This window comes from Oncorhynchus masou, chromosome 32 (genome assembly GCF_036934945.1).
Source record: "Oncorhynchus masou masou isolate Uvic2021 chromosome 32, UVic_Omas_1.1, whole genome shotgun sequence".
NCBI classification, from domain to species: Eukaryota; Metazoa; Chordata; class Actinopteri; order Salmoniformes; family Salmonidae; genus Oncorhynchus; species Oncorhynchus masou.
Genome location: NC_088243.1, coordinates 38199586 through 38221768, shown reverse-complemented (window position 1 = coordinate 38221768; position 22183 = coordinate 38199586). Strand labels below are relative to the sequence as shown.

The 22183-nt window shown below is 45.4% G+C and overlaps 1 protein-coding gene across 1 annotated transcript in view; it reads left to right on the top strand.

Moving 5' to 3' along the window:
• The window catches only part of LOC135526040 (kinesin-like protein KIF26B), a 172933-nt gene that overhangs the window by 62165 nt on the left and 88585 nt on the right, over positions 1-22183 (top strand). The window contains 2 exon segments of the mRNA XM_064954070.1: positions 3865-4569; positions 15568-15728. Coding sequence (XP_064810142.1) covers positions 3865-4569; positions 15568-15728 — 866 coding nt within the window.

The window sequence follows — 22183 nt, the reverse complement described above, 5'->3', positions numbered from 1 at the left end:
AGTGGGGTTAGGGTGGTGAGTTACCCCTGTATAGAGTGGGGTTAGGGTGGTGAGTTACCCCTGTATAGAGTGGGGTGAGGGTGGTGAGTTTCCCCTGTATATAGTGGGGTGAGGGTGGTGAGTTCCCCTGTATAGAGTGGGGTTAGGGTGGTGAGTTTCCCCTGTATAGAGTGGGGTGAGGGTGGTGAGTTTCCCCTGTATAGAGTGGGTTAGGGTGGTGAGTTTCCCCTGTATGGAGTGGGGTTAGGGTGGTGAGTTTTCCCTGTATAGAGTGGGGTGAGGGTGGTGAGTTTCCCCTGTATAGAGTGGGGTGAGGGTGGTGAGTTTCCCCTGTATAGAGTGGTGTTAGGGTGGTGAGTTTCCCCTGTATAGAGTGGGGTTAGGGTGGTGAGTTTCCCCTGTATAGAGTGGGGTGAGGGTGGTGAGTTTCCCCTGTATAGAGTGGGGTGAGGGTGGTGAGTTTCCCCTGTATAGAGTGGGGTTAGGGTGGTGTGTTTCCCCTGTATAGAGTGGGGTTAGGGTGGTGAGTTTCCCCTGTATAGAGTGGGGTGAGGGTGGTGAGTTTCCCCTGTATAGAGTGGGGTGAGGGTGGTGAGTTTCCCCTGTATAGAGTGGGGTTAGGGTGGTGAGTTTCCCCTGTATAGAGTGGGGTGAGGGTGGTGAGTTTCCCCTGTATAGAGTGGGGTGAGGGTGGTGAGTTTCCCCTGTATAGAGTGGTGTTAGGGTGGAGAGTTTCCCCTGTATAGAGTGGGGTTAGGGTGGTGAGTTTCCCCTGTATAGAGTGGGGTGAGGGTGGTGAGTTTCCCCTGTATAGAGTGGGGTGAGGGTGGTGAGTTTCCCCTGTATAGAGTGGGGTGAGGGTGGTGAGTTTCCCCTGCATAGAGTGGGTTGAGGGTGGTGAGATTCCCCTGTATAGAGTGGGTTAGGGTGGTGAGTTTCCCCTGTATAGAGTGGGGTGAGGGTGGTGAGTTTCCCCTGTATAGAGTGGGGTTAGGGTGGTGAGTTTCCCCTGTATAGAGTGGGGTGAGGGTGGTGAGTTTCCCCTGCATAGAGTGGGTGAGGGTGGTGAGATTCCCCTGTATAGAGTGGGTTAGGGTGGTGAGTTTCCCCTGTATAGAGTGGGGTGAGGGTGGTGAGTTTCCCCTGTATAGAGTGGGTTGAGGGTGGTGAGTTTCCCCTGTATAGAGTGGGGTGAGGGTGGTGAGTTTCCCCTGTATAGAGTGGGGTTAGGGTGGTGAGTTTCCCCTGTATAGAGTGGGGTGAGGGTGGTGAGTTTCCCCTTACACTGTAAAGAGCTTTGGGTGTCTAGGAAAGTGCATTTTAAGTCCAATCAAGTATTATTATGATGAAATGTTTTGCCATAGCTTGAAGACTATGCCTTTGTAGGCGGACTGCAAGGCTATATTAAGTTACATAAATAACTGATTATAATAAGTGCCTCGGTGCCAAAATAAAGTAACAGGGTTGAGGTTTCATGTTCAATCAGCCAAAAAATGCCAATTTGTGAACATTTCTGTGAAACTGTACGTATTACTTGTGGATTGTAATAAATAAAAAAATCAAGAAGTCAATTTGTTTGTCTACATGTGATTGAAAAAACAATGCAGATATGGGAATAACCCTGTTATAGCTATGAGTCAAAGGCAGACATCATGATACGTTTGAATGAAACATCCAATTAACACTTTGCATTTTTACTGTTGGTTTTACTGTATCTAACAAATAACCAAATCATTGCTGGATTAATAGATAAAAGAATTGCGTGTCTCGTTTAACCCTGCAAGCCGGTCAGCATGTCATCAAACTCCCTGAACTAATTGGTCGAACAGCCTTCTGACTTTGTGGCTGTGGTGACTAGTGATGACCTGACTGACATTCTGGTTGACAATAAATCACATTCATTTATTCAGACAGCATTTCATAAACACTGCCCATTGACTCAAACGCTGTCCTGTTAAGTAGATGTATGGTCTGTAAGAGCTAGTTTTGGTATAAAGGAAAAGTTTACAATGTCAGAGGGTAGGGTAGTCTCTCTGGCTGAGACGTGTGTGTGTGTGTGTGTGTGTGTGTGTGTGTGTCTTCATTGGATTATTGTTTAATGAGGAACGTACTACAGCTGCCATACATCCTACAGTGGGTCTGAGATGTTTCAGACTATTACAGTAGTACAGTAGTAGTATAGTGCCTATATAATAGTAGTAGTAGTAATTACTAGTTGTAGTATACGTGTAAAAGTAGTAGAGATAACAGCTGTAACAATCCTGGAATAATAGTGTAAAGAAGGACGTCATTATTGGGTCACATCAGATGGGTTTGAAGGAGGGTTTAGAGGTGAGGGAGCTCTATGGAAGGAGGTCTCCAGATGTGCTCTACTCTCCGTCCCTCCCTGGCAACCCTTAGCTGAGCAGGACCAGAGGAGCTGGGTTGTTTATGTGTGTGTCACAGAGGGTAATTGGTCACAGCTCATTCCAGCTCCCATTACATTGAGCTGTGTTAAGGAGGAAACTGTGTGAGTGTGTGTTAGTGTGGCCCTGTTTAGTGGTGTTGATTTGGTCTATAAATAAAAAGATCAGACAGAGAGCCCTGTGTGTGTGTGTGTGTGTGTGTGTGTGTGTGTGTGTGTGTGTGTGTGTGTGTGTGTGTGTGTGTGTGTGTGTGTGTGTGTGTGTGTGTGTGTGTGTGTGTGTGTGTGTGTGTGTGTGTGTGTGTGTGTGTGTGTGTGTGTGTGTGTGTGTGTGTGTGTGCTTTTGTCCAAAACGACTTAGTCATTCATGTATGGCTCCAATAGGAATCCCGTCGTTGCGCACACACACACACACACACACACACACACACCCTTCCCTAATGATAGACATATTGGAGTCATAGTGGACGGTGTGCTAGAGAATTTCGCTGGCCTCAGGCTGCAGGCTTTATACATGTAGGAGAGTGTCCGAGTGAGGACGAATGCCTTTTCACCCTCAGTCATCATTCTGTTTGATGTTATGAATAGGGAGAGAGAGAGGTGGAGAGAAAGAGAGACGGGGAGAGAGAGGAGGAGAGAGAGGGGGAGGGATAGGGACTTAGAGAGAGAGAGGGGGAGAGAGAGGGAGAGCGGGGGGGAGAAAGAGATGGAGAGAGGGAGAGTCAAGCAGAGAGAGAGAGAGTGAGAGAAAGAGAAGTAGAGAGGAAGAGAGAGGGAGGGAGAGAGAGAGGGAGTGTTCTCAGCTCATTTATATCAGGCATATCATTTATTGCTGAGGGAATAGAATAGAATGGGTGGGTGTATGTGTGTGTGGGTGCGTGCGTGCGTGCATGTATGATGTGTGTGTTTTTGTTTGTTCATTTTGTTAATTTATTGCTGTGGTCAGGTCTGTGTGTGTCTGCAGGCTGTACGTTTGGTTAGGAGTCTACTGGTGAGGCCTGCCAGCCACTGAAAACCTCCCTCCCTCTCTTTCTATCTGTCTCTCCCCCCTCTATCTCTCCTTTTTCCCATTCTCTCCATTTCTTTCTCTCTGTCTCTAGTTTCTATCTTTCTCTGATCAACTTGGTTAATGAGTTTTGCCTTTGTCTTTCTTCTTCTGCTTAACCAAACAAGCAAACAAAGTCAGGCAGGAGAAAGACGTTTCTGTTTGTTCAGTTGGCTGTTTTATTCCTCTGAACAGAGAGCTTCAAAGTGCTCAAATATGTGTGTGTGTGTGTCTGTGTATGTGCATATAAGCTTCTGCATTGTTTGCTTTACTTACACTAGCATCAGAATCAACCACAGCGTCTTTGAGCTCTACAGTCCTGTGCAGTGTCTAGATGTAGTGATAGCAATCCATATGAATTACTGAAATGACTGAAATCATTTAACTAACCAGCTCTTTCTTTCTCTCTCTGCAGGATCCGTCCTTCTCCCTGCTCCTCCACGACAAGCTTCAGGTGCCCAACAGCTCGGGGCGGGCCTGGAATGAGCGTGACAGTCGCTGTGACGTGTGTTCCACCCACCTGACCCAGCTGAAACAGGAAGCAGTCCACATGGTGCTGACCATGGACCAATGGGACCTGTCCCCCAGCTCGCCCCCCACCCTGCCCAGCCACAGTGGCCCTCCACAGGGCCCCACAGCCCCATGGGACTGGGCCTACCTCCCATCAGCCGCAGCAGCCTACCCCCATCCCCGTCCAAACCCACACCACCCTACCATGCCTCCAACGTCCTCTACTGCGTCCTTCTCCAGCCTCAGCCAAGCTGCTTCCAACCCCAGCCCAGGTGCAACTTCTGTGGGTCAAACATCCACCCATGCAGCCTCTTCTGCGCCGGCCCCGGCGTCCTCATCGCCGGCTCCATCCCCGGTGCACCAGGGAGGGCAACCCCGCCAAGGTTCCAAGCCCAGTTCCCTAGGAGTGGGCCTCGGGGTGGAGAGGAGGAACGGCTCCCCGGCACACTCCAGTAAGGCCACCGGTGTCCCGTCGGCCCAGCCGCCCAACAGCCCCGGTAGTAACGGGAACAATGCTGGGAGCGGAGCAGTGCTGAGTACAGCAGCACTGCAGGCTCACCAGTACATGTCTCGCACCAACGGAGGAGGAGTCACACTCTACCCCTACCAGGTATGCTATGTCTGTGCATGCTTGGGATTGCGTGCGAACGTGCGTGTGGGATGATAGACTTTCGGGAAATGCAAGAAGATGGGGGCATTCCACGAATAGAGTGCATTTTGCATTTAAAAAAAAAATCTTGTTAACATTTTATACATCTGAAGATGATTATTTATTTCATGTGATTAGTGTTCCATTTACGTCTGTCCCTCATTTCAAGGTCAACCCTGTTACGTGAACTGAACTCTTGTTTTAATATGGTGAAACGATTCCTCTTAAAATGATTATTTCAAAATAAAATATGAACAGTCAAATCATAGTGTAAAAGCAGGTGAGAGGGTTCTATTCATTTTGTCCATTTTCTAGTGTTTTGTAGTGAAAAATTGAGTACGTTCGAGCATAATATTTTCACCCCTGTTACCCATAGATAGATAGACTAGAATTTTTTTAACAATTGAAAAGCAACCGAGAAGCTGGCATTCAATCATTCAATTGCCCCTCCCTGTTGCACACAACAAGCTTCCATTCATCCCATCCACCAGCAGACTCTCTCTATGTCAAACCGTCTGGTTTTACAGAGATTCAGCACGGGACTTCACTGGAAGTCTATGGCAAGAGCAGTTGAAACAACCACTGGTTTTAATTGGCTGATCTCTCAGTCCATCACTGTCTAGCACAACCCTTAGAACCTGCTCCCTACATTGTACATTGTGGACTTCAGAGTGCGAATAGCGCAAGTGTACTAAACAAGGAAGTGGGATTCGGAAATATCTGAAAGTACACGTCTCAGAAATTGTTTTCACACATAAACGTTAAATGCCCAAACTCAGAATCCATTGGGCTTTCCAAAAATAATATGGTCAGTGTAATAAAACAGTATTTTGAATGGTATTTTTTGCCATTTTTCAAATGAAGTTGGAGCAGTCTCACTTCCTCTCCCACTTTGTAGCACAGTGTTACCAGGCTCTACGCGCCAGCATTTCGAGCCTGGGGAAAAGGTTACCATTCCCCCTGTCACAACAGCACTTATTGCTGATTTTTAGATGAAAGCCTCAACCCTGCTACGGTCCACCATATTACTTTAATGGCACATTATCGGCCCTTACTATAGTCAAGTTGAAGTTGAACATGTGCTCTTTAGGACATAATGTAGAAATTTGGTGAAATTCATATAGTTTCATTTGACCAAAAATGTACTCTGTTCATGGAACGAGACAGATAAGAAATTAAAAAAAGAGATTAAATAAAATAAATCCGGAATAGCATTCAAAATGTTTGTATCTGGAAATAGTGCTAGCGCAAAAGAAAATGTGGAATTTTGATGTTCTGTGTCAGGCTTTGGAGGCCCATTTCAACAGGAATTGACCTTGTTTTTCAAAATGTCTCCCTCTATTTGTTGAGGAGGAGGAACTGTGAGGTTGAACTGAGGTTATGTCTGTCCACCGTCCTCACTTGTCCTCTGAAATCCAGTCGCAGTCTGTGCCGAGTGTTGAGTCATGTACGCTGGATTAGATTCTATAATTGGCCCTGATGATGTGTATTAGCCATGGGGGTCAGACAAAGTGTGTCTGTGTGTGTGTGTGCATGTGTGTATGTGCGCATGTGTGCATGTGTGCGTGTGTGTGTGCGTGGGTGGGTGCATGCGTGTTTCTATGTGTGTGCGCGTGTGTGTGTGAGTGGAGGTTGTCCCCAGAGTGGTTAGAGTGGTAACTGGAAGGAAGGCGAGGACACCTCTTGGAACAAAGGCTTCTGGGAAAGGACAGCCTTGAGGCTCTTAACAAAAATTGTAATTGAAAGAGAGGGGGCGGTGAGGCAGATTAGGAAGAGAGATATAGTTGAAGTTGGAAGTTTACATACACCTTAGCCAAATACATTTAAACTCCGTTTTTCACAATTCCTGTAAAAAAGAAAAAATCCTAGTAAAAAGTCCCAATCTTAGGTCAGTTAGGATCGCCACTTTATTTTAAGAATGTGAAATGTCAGAATAATAGTAGAGAGAAGGATTTATTTCATTTTTTTTCTTTCATCACATTCCCTGTGGGTCAGAAGTGTACATGCACTCAATTAGTATTTAGTAGTATTGCCTTTAAATGGTTTAACTTGGGTCAAACGTTGTTGGGTAGCCTCCTCCTGACAGAGCTGGTGTAACTGAGTCAGGTTTGTAGGCCTCCTTGCTTGCTCGCACACGCTTTTTCAGTTCTCCCCACACATTTTCTATAGGATTGAGGTCAGGGCTTTGTGATGGCCACTCCAGTACCTTGACTCTGTTGTCCTTAAGCCATTTTGCCACAACCTTGGAAGTATGCTTTGGGTCATTGTCCATTTGTAAGACCCATTTGCGACCAAGCTTTAACTTCCTGACTGATGCCTTAAGATGTTGCTTCAATATATCCACATAATTATCCTTTCCTCATGATGCCATCTATTTTGTGAAGTGCACCAGTCCCTCCTGCAGCAAAGCACCACCACAACATGATGCTGCCACCCCCGTGCTTCACGGTTGGGATGGTGTTCTTTGGCTTGCAAGCCTCCTCCTTTAATCCTCCAAACATAACGATGGTCATTATGGGCAAACAGTTATATTTTTGGATTAATCAGATCAGAGGACATTTCTCAAAAAAGTACGATCTTTGTTCCCATGTGCAGTTGCAAACCGTAGTCTGGCTTTTTTTAATGGCGGGTTTTGGAGCAGTGGCTTCTTCCTTGCTGGGCGGCCTTTCAGGTTATGTTGACATAGGACTCATTTTACTGCGGATATAGATACTTTTGTACCTGTTTCCTCTAGCAACTTCACAAGGTACAGTGAATTATAAGTGAAATGATCTGTCTGTAAACAATTGTTGTGTCACGCACTAAGTAGACGTTCTAACCGACTTTCAAAAACTAAGAAATGTGTGGAGTGGTTGAAAAATGTGTTTTAATGACTCCAACCTAAGTGTATTTAAACTTCCGACTTCAACTGTAGAAGCAGGAGGAAGGAGAGAGGGCATGTGAGGGAGAGGGAGAGAGATATGTAGTGTAGTGTTAGTGCTTTATGTTCTGAATCTGTGTAATATAATTCCTATCCTGGTAATGAGGACTCTAGGGAACTCTCCTGTCGCACCCCTGTTCCCCCTCATCTCCTTCCTCTCAACCCCCCCATCTCAGTCCCACACTTACATTTCTCTCCATCCCTCATCTCCCTATATATCTCTCTCGCTCTCATCTCCCCTGTTCCCCCTCTCTCTCGCTCTCATCTCCCCTTGTTCCCCCTCTCTCTCATCTCCCCTTGTTCCCCCTTTCTCTTGTCTCGTTTCTCCCTCTCTCTCCTGTTGTACACCCAGTGGTGTAAGGTACTTAAAAATTCTTTAAAGTGCTACCTAGTATTTTTTGGGGGCTATCTGTACTTTACTTTACTATTTATAATTTTGACAATTTTACTTCACTACATTCCAAAAGAAAATAATGTACTTTTTACTCCATACATTTTCCCTGACACCTAAAAGTACTTACATTACATTTGGAATGCTTATCAGGACAGGAAAATGGTCAAATTCACCCACTTATCAAGAGAACAACCCTGGTCATCCCTACTGCCTCTGATCTGTTTCACCTGTCCTCGTTATTGTCTCCACCCCCTCCAGGTGTCGCTTGTTTTCCCCAGTGTATTTATCCCTGTGTTTCCTGTCTCTCTGTGCCAGTGTATTTATCCCTGTGTTTCCTGTCTCTCTGTGCCAGTGTATTTATCCCTGTGTTTCCTGTCTCTCTGTGCCAGTGTATTTATCCCTGTGTTTCCTGTGTCTCTGGGCCAGTTAGTCTTGTATATTGACTTGTAAGTCAACCAGCGGTTTTCTTGTTCGCCTGCCTTTAATATTCTTCTTTTTCTAGTCCTCCCGGTTTTGACCCTTGCCTGTCTCTAGACTCAGTACCCGCCTGCCTGGCCATTCTGCCTGCCTTGACCTCAAGCCTGTCTGCCACTCTGTACGTCCTGGACTCGACCATTCTCTTTCTTACTCCTTTTTGAATTATTAAACATCTTAAACTCAGGCCTCCCGGGTGGCGCAGTGGTTAAGGGCGCTGTACTGCCGGACCAGCTGTGACACCAGAGACTCTGGGTTCGTGCCCAGGCTCTGTCATAACCGGCCTCGACCAGGAGGTCCGTGGGGTGACACACAATTGGCCTAGCGTCGTCCGGGTTAGGAAGGGTTTGGCCGGTAGGGAAACCCTTGTCTCATCGCGCACCAGCGACTCCTGTGGCGGGCCGGGCGCAGTGCGCGCTAACCAAGGTTGCCAGGTGCACAGTGTTTCCTCCGACACATTGGTGCGGCTGGCTTCCGGGTTGGATGGTGCTGTGTTAATAAGAAGCAGTGCGGCTTGGTTGGGTTGTGTATCGGAGGACACATGACTTTCAACCTTCGTCTCTCCCGAGCCCATACGGGAGTTGTAACGATGAGACAAGATAGTAGCTACTAAAAAACAATTGGACCACGAAATTGGGGAGAAAAATATATAATAAAAAAATTAAAATAAAAAAAACATGTTAAACTCCAACCATCTGCCACCTGTGTCTGCATCTGGGTCTCGCCTTGTGTCATGATACTGGCGGACTTACTAAACACAAATGCTTTGTTTGTAAATTATGTTGGAGTGTGCCCCTGGCACACTAATAATAAAATAGGAATTTGAAATGATTTGTACTTTTTATTTTAGTAAGTATACAGTAGCAATTACATTTACTTTTGATACTTAAGTATATTTAAACCAAATACTTTTAGACTTTTAATAAAGTATTATTTTACTGGGTGACTTTTCACTTTTAAGGTATCTATACTTTGACTCAAGTATGATGTTTGAGTACTTTTTCCAACACTGCGAAACACACAGCCCTTTTTCCAACACTGCGTACACACACAGCCCTTTTTCCAACACTGCGTACACACAGCCCTTTTTCCAACACTGCGTACACACAGCCCTTTTTCCAACACTGCGAAACACACAGCCCATTTTCCAACACTGCGTACACACACAGCCCTTTTTCCAACACTGCGTACACACAGCCCTTTTTCCAACACTGCGTACACACAGCCCTTTTTCCAACACTGCGTACACACAGCCCTTTTTCCAACACTTTTTCCAACACTGCGTACACACACAGCCCTTTTTCCAAAACTGCGTACACACAGCCCTTTTTCCAACACTGCGTACACACAGCCCTTTTTCCAACACTGCGTACACACAGCCCTTTTTCCTCCCCCTGTCGCATTCATTCCTTACACCCCTATTGCATCCTTCATTCCTTACACCCCTATTGCATCCTTCATTCCTTACACCCCTATTGCAACCTTCATTCCTTACACCCCTATTGCATCCTTCATTCCTTACACCCCTATTGCATCCTTCATTCCTTACACCCCTATTCATCCTTCATTCCTTACACCCCTATTGCATCCTTCATTCCTTACACCCCTATTGCAACCTTCATTCCTTACACCCCTATTGCATCCTTCATTCCTTACACCCCTATTGCATCCTTCATTCCTTACACCCCTATTGCAACCTTCATTCCTTACACCCCTATTGCATCCTTCATTCCTTACACCCCTATTGCATCCTTCATTCCTTACACCCCTATTGCAACCTTCATTCCTTACACCCCTATTGCATCCTTCATTCCTTACACCCCTATTGCATCCTTCATTCCTTACACCCCTATTGCAACCTTCATTCCTTACACCCCTATTGCATCCTTCATTCCTTACACCCCTATTGCATCCTTCATTCCTTACACCCCTATTGCATCCTTCATTCCTTACACCCCTATTGCATCCTTCATTCCTTACACCCCTATTGCATCCTTCATTCCTCACACCCCTATTGCATCCTTCATTCCTTACACCCCTATTGCATCCTTCATTCCTTACACACCTATTGCATCCTTCATTCCTTACACCCCTATTGCATCCTTCATTCCCTCCCTCCATTCCCTCACTCATTTCAGCAACTCTCCATCCATCCCTCCCTTTTTCTCCTCCATCCCCCCTCAGCCCTGTCTCAAGGTCACCTCTCTGAAGCCTGCCTGGCACACTGCCCAGGGTGCTACTGGAAATACACTGTGTGTGTGTGTGTACATGCGTGGGTGTCCGTGCAGGCCTGGAATAGAGGCAGGAGAAGATATAGGAGTCAATTTTCTTGCTGTTATTTTCTCATTTTCCTTGAGAGTGCTGAGAGGGCACAACGCCCAGTCAAAGAGACATCATTCACCCATTTTCTTCCTATTATACCGTAGTAGCGTATAGCTTAGACTGTAGCATAGCCCCATGATACGAAGAACATGCTTTAGCAGTGTATAACTGCTGCTGTCTAATCAGGAAGGGTCCTGCTAGCGGTCAAGTGCTGGCACCCAATGGAGTAGCCACACGCACACGAACGCACACATGTGCTTGCTTGCGTGTTTGTGTGTCTAGACGGAGAGGGAGCTAGGGAGAGGAAGGAAAGAGACGGAGAGGGAGCTAGGGAGAGGAAGAAAAGAGACGGAGAGGGAGCTAGGGAGAGGAAGGAAAGAGACGGAGAGGGAGCTAGGGAGAGGAAGGAAAGAGACCGAGAGGGAGCAAGGGAGAGGAAGAAAAGAGACGGAGAGGGAGCTCGGGAGAGGAAGGAAAGAGACGGAGAGGGAGCTAGGGAGAGAAAGGAAAGAGACGGAGAGAGAGCTAGGGAGAGGAAGGAAAGAGACAGAGAGGGAGCTCGGGAGAGGAAGGAAAGAGACGGAGAGGGAGCTAGGGAGAGGAAGAAAAGAGATGGAGAGGGAGCTAGGGAGAGGAAGGAAAGAGACGGAGAGGGAGCTAGGGAGAGGAAGGAAAGAGACGGAGAGGGAGCTAGGGAGAGGAAGGAAAGAGAAGGAGAGAGAGATCCGTAAAGAAATTGTTCCCTATATCAGGGGATGACATTTAAAGAGTGCTGATACAGCAATATGAAGTGAGCCTTCTGGCACAAAATGGCTGCCGAGCTTCATCCATCCAAGTGGGACAACATATTAGTGGTGAATCAGATGTCTTCCCACCCATACCTTGTAAAGCACCTTAAGACCTACAGTCAGAAACACTATATGAATCACTATATCCATTCGTCTTATGAATATGTTCTATGCTTCTCACTGATATCGAACATGGGTGGCCAACCAATGTTTCTATCAATAGACCTTTGTCAGGGCTTAGGTTTGATCACACATTGCGGAGAATCCAAAATGTGCTGGAGTTTCTTTTCCAAACTGCAGCCTATAGTGTAGAATACATCTAGCATGGCTGGTAGTGTTGTGTAGGATGAATACCTTATTTCTTTACCTTTATTTAACTAGGCAAGTCAGTTAAGAACAAATTCTTATTTTCAATGACGGCCTGGGAACAGTGGGGTTAACTGCCTGTTCAGGGGCAGAACGACAGATTTGTACCTTGTCAGCTCGGGGATTTGAACTTGCAATATTTCAGGACGCAGCATATGGAAACAGGCTGAGGAGGACTATTACAGTCATATGGTTTCATTTGAACCTCTCAGATGTATTGCATTCCATGACAGTGGTTAGGATGTACACAGGATGCCACAAACACACAGTCACAACACAATGGACATCCTTTTCAATGCAGTTTTATTCTCCAGATCTGGGTGAATATGTATGGGGCACAGAGTGTGATGAGTAAGCCTGTCTGAGAGCTGAAGACTTGTGTTAGCTCCCAGAGCTTGTTAGGTGGTGCTGACTGTCAGAGTGGTGAGAAGTGGGCAGGGTGTGTTAGGCTTGAGTTAGTTAGAAGGACACACCCTGTAAACATGACACAACTCAACACATGGCACAACACAACACAATGTTTACGATCAAACCATGCTAAAATCTCTTATGAACTCCCCTCTCTCGCTCATTTTTTTCTCTCTCTCTGTCTCTCTGTCTCTGTCTCTGTCTCTCTCTCTCTCTCTCTCTCTCTCTCTCTCTGTCTCTCTCTGTCTCTCTCTCTGTCTCTCTCTCTCTCTCTCTGTCTCTCTCTCTCTCTCTCTGTCTCTCTCTCTCTCTATCTCTCTCTCTGTCTCTCTCTCTGTCTCTCTCTGTCTCTCTCTGTCTGTCTCTCTCTGTCTCTCTCTGTCTCTCTCTCTCTCTCTCTCTCTGTCTCTCTCTCTCTCTCTGTCTCTCTCTCCCCTTTCTGTTTTTCTTTCAAGCCCCACCCATCTGTTGCCGCATCTCCCTTCCATCTCAATGACTCCTCTGTGTCCTGTGTCTCAATCTGTTTTTCATTATTGTTTACTTTGGCCCTGCTCTGTTTCTCCTCTCTCATCCCCTTCTCTCTCTGTTTTGTCATCCCCCTTACACTTTTCTCCTCCCTGCCCATTCACTTTCTTCTCCCTCTCTCTCTCTCTCGCTCTCTCTCTCTCTCTCTCTCTCTCTCTCTCTCTCTCTCTCTCTCTCTCTCTCTCTCTCTCTCTCACACACATTTGTAAACACAGACAATCTTAAAGACAAAGACAATCATAAGTTAAAGTGAAGGTAATATTTGAAGACTTTATGTTATTAATGATTGCTTATGGGTACCTTCATGTGTGTGTAAAATATTACTGTTCTCATATTTTACCAACATTTCTGAAAATGTATGTATAGCTTGGAATGAAGCCCTTAATTTCTTTGTTCCATCAATCAGATTTACAACAGGTGTCCAGGGGCAGGGATATGGGGATAGGGGCGAGGGGTTGATTTGAGACTAGTCCTCCTGGAGCATCAAGCAGTAAATACACACTGTGCCTCTGTTTTATAAGGGGAGAAATAGACTGATTTACCTCTCACTATAAACACACACACACACACACACACACACACACACACACACACACACACACACACACACACACACACACACACACACACACACACACACACACACACACACACAAGCACTATTCTTGTGATTTACGTACCATTGTACGGTAGTGCTGGCAGGTTATAAAGAAGCATAATTAATAATCCATATCTGTATTTCAAGGCTGTACGTGCCAAATCTATAAACACACATGCGTGTGCACACACACACACACACACACACACACACACACACACACTGCGACAAGCATAAACATTACATAAAAATGCATGGAGGGGGAGCCAAGGACACCCAGGGTGGCCGTTGAGTTGCCTGCTGTGTGTGTGTGTGTGTGTGTGTGTGTGTGTGTGTGTGTGTGTGTGTGTGTGTGTGTGTGTGTGTGTGTGTGTGTGTGTGCGCGTGTGTGCGTGTGTGTGTGTGTGTGTGTGTGTGTGTGTGTGCGTGCGAGGTAATTGAGGTCTGTCCTTGGTGTGTAGCTTGAGGTGTTGCAGCTAGCTAGGGATAGCCACAGCTAGCCATGTCACGAACGTCGTCTTGGAAATGACCGGACCAAGGTGCAGTGTGGTGAGCGTACATTTTCCTTTATTTTTTAATGTCGCCAACAAAACAATAAACAACAAAAACGAACGTGAAGCTTGCTAGGGCTATACAGGCCACTAACAAAGACAACTACCCACAAAATACGAAAGGAAAAAAGGCTGCCTAAGTATGATTCCCAATCAGAGACAACGATAGACAGCTGTCCCTGATTGAGAACCATACCCGGCCAAAACATAGAAACACAGAACATAGAGTTTCCCACCGAGTCACACCCTGACCAACCAAACATGGAGAATAAAAAGATCTCTGCGGTCAGGGCGTGACAAGTCAAGTAGACAGGGGTCCACAGTGCAGCTGATATTCAGTCTGTCAACATCGAAATGTGTAGCTGCCATCTTAGTTACAGTCTTTTTCAGGTGACACAGTGTCTTCTATATAAAAGGAGAACACACTCTACCCTACAAGAGAAATAGGCAGGATGGAAAAGAGCGAAGAGATGAAGGAGAGAGAGAGAGAGAGAGAGAGAGAGAGAGAGAGAGTATTGTGTTTCCCAGTCTTATCTGGTGATCAGTTAATAAGCTCCTGTCTGAGAGAGATCAGAATACATCCAGGACTTTTAATCTTGCCGTTCACTGGGCCATCTGGGTCGGCAGAAGGGCATGGAAGGGCACAGTTAAGGTGTGTGTGCGCATGTGTGTGTGCATGTGTGTGTGCATGTGTGTGCGTGCATCCGTGCGTGAAGGACATTGTTAAGGTCAATTTGATCAACACAATCAAGAGGAATAATCAGATCTCTATCACATCTGGCTCAGAGGGAGAAGGAGGGAGGAGATGTCGAGAGAGGGAGAGGATAGAGCTAGAGAGAGAGGGGAGGATAGAGCGAACGAGAAGAGGAAGAGGCAGAGAGAAAGAGACAGAGAGAGACATAGAGAGTGTGAGAGAGATAGAGAGAGAGAGAGTGTGTGAGAGAAAGAAATAGAGAGAGAGGGGGGAGAGAGAGAGAGACATAGAGAGTGTGAGAGAGAGAGAGACATAGAGAGTGTGTGAGAGAGAGAAAGAGAGAGAGAGACATAGAGAGTGTGAGGGAGAGAGAGAGAGAAAGAGAGAGAGAGACAGAGAGTGAGAGAGAGAGAAAGAGAGTGTGAGAGAGAGAGAGAGAGAGAGAGAGAGACATGGAGAGTGTGTGAGAGAGAGAGGCAGAGTTGTGTGCCAGTGCTTACTGCTCTGTGGTATGGAGTTGACAGATGGTGAAGGGTGGTAGGCAGGTCTCCCTCTGGTCTGACTGGCACTGTGCCACCAGTGGGAGGAAAACATGTTATTTTCTCTCCTAAAACCCAACTGAGAAGTGTACTTCCTCCTGACTTCTGTTCACACGTCCGTCTGTTGCACTTCCAGTCACACGACATGTGTGACCACCTCTCTCCCATGTCCATGTCCCTCCCTCTCTCTTTTGTGTTATTATTGTTGTATAAGGGCTAACTCTGTGTGTGTGTGTGTGTGTGTGTGTGTGTGTGTGTGTGTGTGTGTGTGTGTGTGTGTGTGTGTGTGTGTGTGTGTGTGTGTGTGTGTGTGTGTGTGTGTGTGTGCGTGCGTGCGTGCGTGCGTGCGTGCGTGCGTGCGTGCGTGCGTGCGTGTACAGATCTCCCAGATGATATCTGATGGGTGTCGAGAGGGTGTGACGGAGGCAGTTCTGAACCGCTACAACGCTGATCGCCCCTCGTCCTCGCAGGCCCCTCCCACTATGCAGGTTACCACGGCAGCACCAACCACCACCTCTGCTGCCGCGTCCTTCTTCGCCAGGTATGACAAAAGCGGTACACCTTTATACAGTATAAACGCACAGACAGACAGCTGGACACACACACAGATGGACGAACAGACACGCAGACACATGTCTACAGAGAGCCTCAGCCCTTTGAGGAACGAGAAGTGTGTGTGTTTGTGTGTGTGTCTGTGTTTGTGAGGCCTTGTAACCAGCTCTCTATTCAGTAGACATGCATAAGTTACATAATCAATAATAGAGACATTGAGAATGACAGTACAATCAATAAAACACACACTACGCACGCACGCACCACACACACACACCCTAGTATAGTCGTCAATAACTCAAGGCGATACATGAATAACTTACGTCAGAACATAAATAACTCGGTGTCTGACAGTAATTAAGATATCTTGGTCGACAACTTCCTCATCAAAATGCTCTCCACGATACTCGCAGATCTCTGCAACGATGCACCTCAATTCAATGGACAACAATTGCATTTGACTGAATTACTTAATTATTCACATTTGTGCGACATTGATATTTTCCTTTCAAAGTTAGTCGAAGGAAGTAAAATAGTGGTGGGTGGGACATTGGTAGTAAAGCTAAATGGTCAATACTTACAGTTGAAGTCGAACGTTTACATACACCTTAGTCAAATACATTTCAACTCAGTTTTTCACAATTCCTGACATTTAATCCTTAATCCTGTTTTAGGTCAGTTAGGATCACTGAATAATAGTAGAGAGAAGGATTTATTTCAGCTTTTATTTCTTTCACCACATTCCCAGTGGGTCAGAAGTTTACATACACTCAATTAATATTTGGTAGCATTGCCTTTAATTTTTTAAAACTTGGGTCAAACGTTTGGGTAGCCTTCCACAAGCTTCTCACAATAAGTTGGGTGAATTTTGGCCCATTCCTCCTGACAGAGCTGGTGTAACTGAGTCAGGTTTGTAGGCCTCCTTGCTCGCACATGCTTTTTCAGTTCTGCCCACAAATTTTCTATAGGATTGAGGTCAGGGCTTTGTGATGGCCACTCCAATACCTGTCCTTAAGCCAATTTTGCCACAACTTTGGAAGTATGCTTGGGGTCATTGTCCATTTGAAACAACCATTTGCAACCAAGCTTGAACTTCCTGACTGATGTCTTGAGATGCTAATTCAATATATCCACATAAATTTCCTGTCTCATGATGCCGTATATTTTGTGAAGTGCACCAGTCCCTCCTGCAGCAAAGCACCCCCACAACATGATGCTGCCACCCCCGTGCTTCACGGTTAGGATGGTGTTCTTTGGCTTCCTCCAGCATCTTCACAGGTCCTTTGCTCTTGTTCTGGGATTGATTTGCACTTTTCACACCAAAGTACGGTCATCTCTAGGAGACAGAACGCGTCTCCTTCCTGAGTGGTATGACGGCTGCATGGTCCCATGGTGTTTATACTTGCATCCTATTGTTTGTACAGATTAACATTGTACCTTCAGGCGTTTGGAATTTGCTCCCAAGGATGAACCAGACTTGTGGAGGTATACCATTTTTTTCAGAGGTCTTGGCTGATTTATTTTGATTTTCCCATGATGTCAAGCAAAGATGCCCTGAGTTTGAAGGTTGGCCTTGAAATACATCCACTGGTAAACCTCCAATTGACTCAAATGATGACAATTAGCCTATCAGAAGCTTCTAAAGCCATGACATCATTTTCTGGAATTTTCTAAGCTGTTTGAAGACACAGTCAACTTAGTGTATGGAAACTTCTGACCCACTGGAATTGTGATACAGTGAATTATACGTGAAATAATCTATCTGTAAACATTTGTTAACAAGACATTTGTGGAGTGGTTGAAAAACAAGTTTTAATGACTCCAACCTAAGTGTATGTAAACTTTCCGACTTCAACTGTATGTATACACCTACTCCAGATACTAGTACTACCACAGCAATGTACTATTCTGTCTGTGTTGATGCAGTTTACTAAGGTATTTTCAGAGCAGACATAAGATGACCCTCCAAATCCACAAATGTAGCTCCAAATCAAGTAGTTGAAATGTGAGGGCAGATTCAGGGTTGTATTTCACTAGGACATACTTTGTGTTACATCCCCTCTCTAATCCTAACCTCAGCCCAAACGTCCTGTCCCACTCTGCTGCAGAATCATGTCGTTCATCCAGACAGCTCAGGACAGATTTAAAGGAGACTCTCTTTTTTTAATTTTTTTTTATAACCAAATATATATTTTTCATGTTAATGGCATGTTATGGAAGGGTCCAGGCAGCTTTTTGTGATTTCACGTTCTAGAGAAACCTACCCCAAACAGCAAATCACTTCCGCATCCTCGTTGTGTAGTTTGGAGCCCCTGAAATAACATGAATAAAATCTCAAACACCCCAAATGTCCTTTTAGATACGGCAAAGCTCTCAGTATACTGATGCAGGTCTTTTGATGTTGTACACATGAAATTGCCATTCCGATCTTTATCCGCAATCATATATTCCCTTTTGCTGCAAAGTTCTTCCTATTTCCGAGTTGTCTGAGAGCCAAATAGCATTTCTCTGTAGCTTACAGTTTGGTTTCCACTAGATAAAACAGACAAAATTGTCTATATCGTACAAATTCATGAAAACAAATATTTGCTTTTTGGTCTTAATTTAAGGTTAGTGTTAGGCTAGGGTTAGCAGTGTGGTTAAGGTTAGGTTTAAGCTGAGAGTGGCGCATTGGTCTAAGGCACCGCATTGCAGTGTTGCGGCGTCACTACAGCCTGATGTTCGATCCTGTGTAACAACCGGCCGTGACCGGGAGTCCCATAGCACGGCGCACAATTGGCCCAGTGTCATGAGGGGAGGGTTTGGACGGCGGGGCTTCACCTGGCTTATCGCGCTCTAGGGACTCATTGTGGCAGGCCCGGGCACCTGCAGGCTAACTTCGGTCGTCAGTTGAACGATGTTTCCTCCAACAATTTGGTGCAGCTGGCTTCCGGGTTAACCGGGCGGGTGTGAAGAAGCAAGGCTTCGCAGGACGCATGACTCGACCTTCGCCCCTCCAGAGCCTGTTGGGGAGTTGCAGCGATGAGACAAGATTGCAATTGGATGTCACGAAATTGGGGAGAAAAAGGTTCCAAAATATATAATTATAATCTATATTTCTTAATAACAGATATAGGTGCATATAGGTATGGATAAAATGACTAGGATAGATAATAAGAATTAGACAACATTGACTTTGTGGCAGTGTCAACTAGCGATGACCATATTTAATTTTATCTTTATTTAACCAGGCAAGTCAGTTAAGAACAGATTCTTATTTTCAATGACGGCCTGGGAACAGTGGGTTAACTGCCTGTTCAGGGGCAGAACGACAGTTTTGTACCTTGTCAGCTCGGGGGTTTGAACTCGCAACCTTCCGGTTGCTAGTCCAACGCTCTAACCACTAGGCTACCCGGCCGCCCTGTATACTTGGTCGCTTTGCCTTGGATCAAATAAAAATGATCCATTGGATAATTAGTCAAGTTTCCCTTTTTGTTGAGCTCGTCTGCATTAAAATGAAAGAGGATCATTTTATAAATAACACAATTGCGTGATACGATTGCATCTGAGAACCACGCTTCCCCATCTTCGCAAGATGAATTAGTTTTGCATGGCCCGATGCCACAGTTGTGCAGGTTTGTGCAGGGCTTTTGACCATTCCATTGATCCTAAAGAGAAATCCGGGGAACCGCTCCAAACGGTTCGATAGCTAGCCATATTACTGGAGTTTATATTCTTTTTATTTCTAGTCCGGATTTCTGGCCAAAATTTAGATAATCCATTGATATATAGCTAGCTAGCTTAAATGATAACAGAGAGAAACAATTATATACAGCGAGGGAAAAAAGTATTCGTGGAGTTGCAATGATCATGAGAACGGTGAGGAATCAGCCCAGAACTACACGGGAGGATCTTGTCAATGATCTCAAGGCAGCTGGGACCATAGTCACCAAGAAAACAATTGGTAACACATTACGCCGTGAAGGACTGAAATCCTGCAGAGCCCGCAAGGTCCCCCTGCTCAAGAAAGCACATATACATGCCCGTCTGAAGTTTGCCAAGGAACATCTGAATGATTCAGAGGGACAACTGTGTGAAAGTGTTGTGGTCAGATGAGACGAAAATGGAGCTCTTTGGCATCAACTCAACTCGCCGTGTTTGGAGAAGGAGGAATGCTGCCTATGACCCCAAGAACACCATCCCCACCGTCAAACATGGAGGTGGAAACATTATGCTTTGGGGGTGTTTTTCTGCTAAGGGGACAGGACAACTTCACCACATCAAAGGGACGATGGACGGGGCCATATACTGTCAAATCTTGGGTGAGATCCTCCTTCCCTCAGCCAGGGCATTGAAATGGGTCGTGGATGGGTATTCCAGCATGACAATGGCAACAAAGGAGTGGCTCAAGAAGAAGCACATTAAGGTCCTGGAGTGGCCTAGCCAGTCTCCAGACCTTAATCCCATAGAAAATCTGTGGAGGGAGCTGAAGGTTCGAGTTGCCAAACGTCAGCCTCGAAATCTGAATGACTTGGAGAAGATCTGCAAAGAGGAGTGGGACAAAATCCCTCATGAGATTTGTGCAAACCTGGTGGCCATCTACATGAAATGTCTGACCTCTGTGATTGCCAACAACAGTGAAATGCTACACACTCAGGGTAGCAGTAACGATGTGTAGTGGTACGAGGTAATTGAGGTAGATATGTACATATTGGTATGGATAACCTGACTAGGCAACAGGATAGATAATACACAGTAGCAGCAGCGTATGTGATGAGCAAACCCAAATGTAATCTGCTGAAATTGTTTATATTTTCTGCTACGAATTCTGCTGAAAATCTGCGGAACTCTGCAGAAAGCTTCTTTTGTCCCAAGAGTACTAACATTATTTCATAACATTCAGAACATGGTTTTAAGTATTCAGATACCCTTGACTTTCCCCACATTTTGCTATGTTACAGCCTTATTCTAAATTGGCGTATATAAATGTTTTTCCTCATCAATCTACATACAATACCACATAGTGACAAAGCAAAAACAGATTTGTTGAAATGTTTGCACATTTCTTAGAAATAAAAAACAGAAATACCTTATTTCCCTAAGTATTCAGACCCTTTGCTATGAGACGCAAAATTGAGCTCAGATGCATCCTGTGTCCATTGATCCTGTGTCCTGTGTTCTTGTAGAAATTGAAGAACAATGTTAAATCTAGCAAATTAAGGATTCTAAGGTTGAGTTCAATAACAGCCCTACAGTGGATCTCAAGCTTTGAAGCTAAGCAATCTCTCTCCTTAACCAATACACACACATACACACGCACGCACGCACGCACACACACAAACACACACACAGCTCATAAACCTGAAAGTATGTCTCATACACACACAGATATTTTAAAACAATGAGAGTAGAATAACATAACATAAAATAACATCTGCTGCTTTTAAAATTCATTCCCAACACGTCACTTGTTTTGATAGCGCCACCACGCCACTTTTGGTAACGTGTTAGCTACTAGCTACTAGCTACTAGCTAGCCTAAATGGCAGGATGGAGCTGGGGTTACAAGTTGGGAAGCTTGCCAGGCTAATGTTAGCTAGTAAACTTCCCACTTCCCAATCTAGATACAGACAAACATTTAATGAACAAGAACAGATATTAGCTAGCTTGAGCAAAACTACTAGCTAGTTAATATATCTGTAGTGTAGCTAGCTAAAGTATCAGAATGCTTAGCTGGTCCACTAGCCCTCCTGTTGCTGTGTCGGAGTGACCTCAGGTGCTCCACTGCAGTTTGACACTGTATGTAGCAGATTGAATTCTGACAGTCTTTGCAGAAAAGTCTCCTCCATCCTCGTACAGTTCAGCTGGAAACTCTCTGGCACTGTCCCTGGCTGTTATTCTGGACACCAAGTGTTTACTCCCGAGTTCCTCGACTGTAAATCTGGGCATTTTTAGCTATAATGTTACTTCGCTCCTCAGACAGCTGCCATTCACTCACTGAGCTTCCTGCGCCACTCACACAGGGGAGGGGCTACGGTTAGGAGAGTGGGACATCTCTGGCTACACTTTTGCGTGGTTGAAATAAATGAAAATGAAATGAAAATGCAAGTTCAGCATCAAGTCAATTTTAGTTAACTTTTCTATCAGCTGGCAGTGTACTTTCGCTTCAGATTCCTATGCGTTCCAATTTGAGATTCCTGTTGGTTCCAGACTTGGTGCACTGGTACCGCTTGCCGTGCGGTAGCAGAGGGAACAGTTTATGACTTAGGTGGCCGTAGTCTATTTTTAGGGCCGTCCTCTGACACCACCTGGTATAGAGGTCCTGGATGGCAGGGCTATTGATGGAGAGAGTGGGATAGAAAGAGAGAGAGACAGAGAGGGAGACTTTGACTTTTTGTCTTTCTTTAATGATACATTCTCATTAAAAAACAAATATCCCCTATACTGCATACTCTCCTTGCCCTCT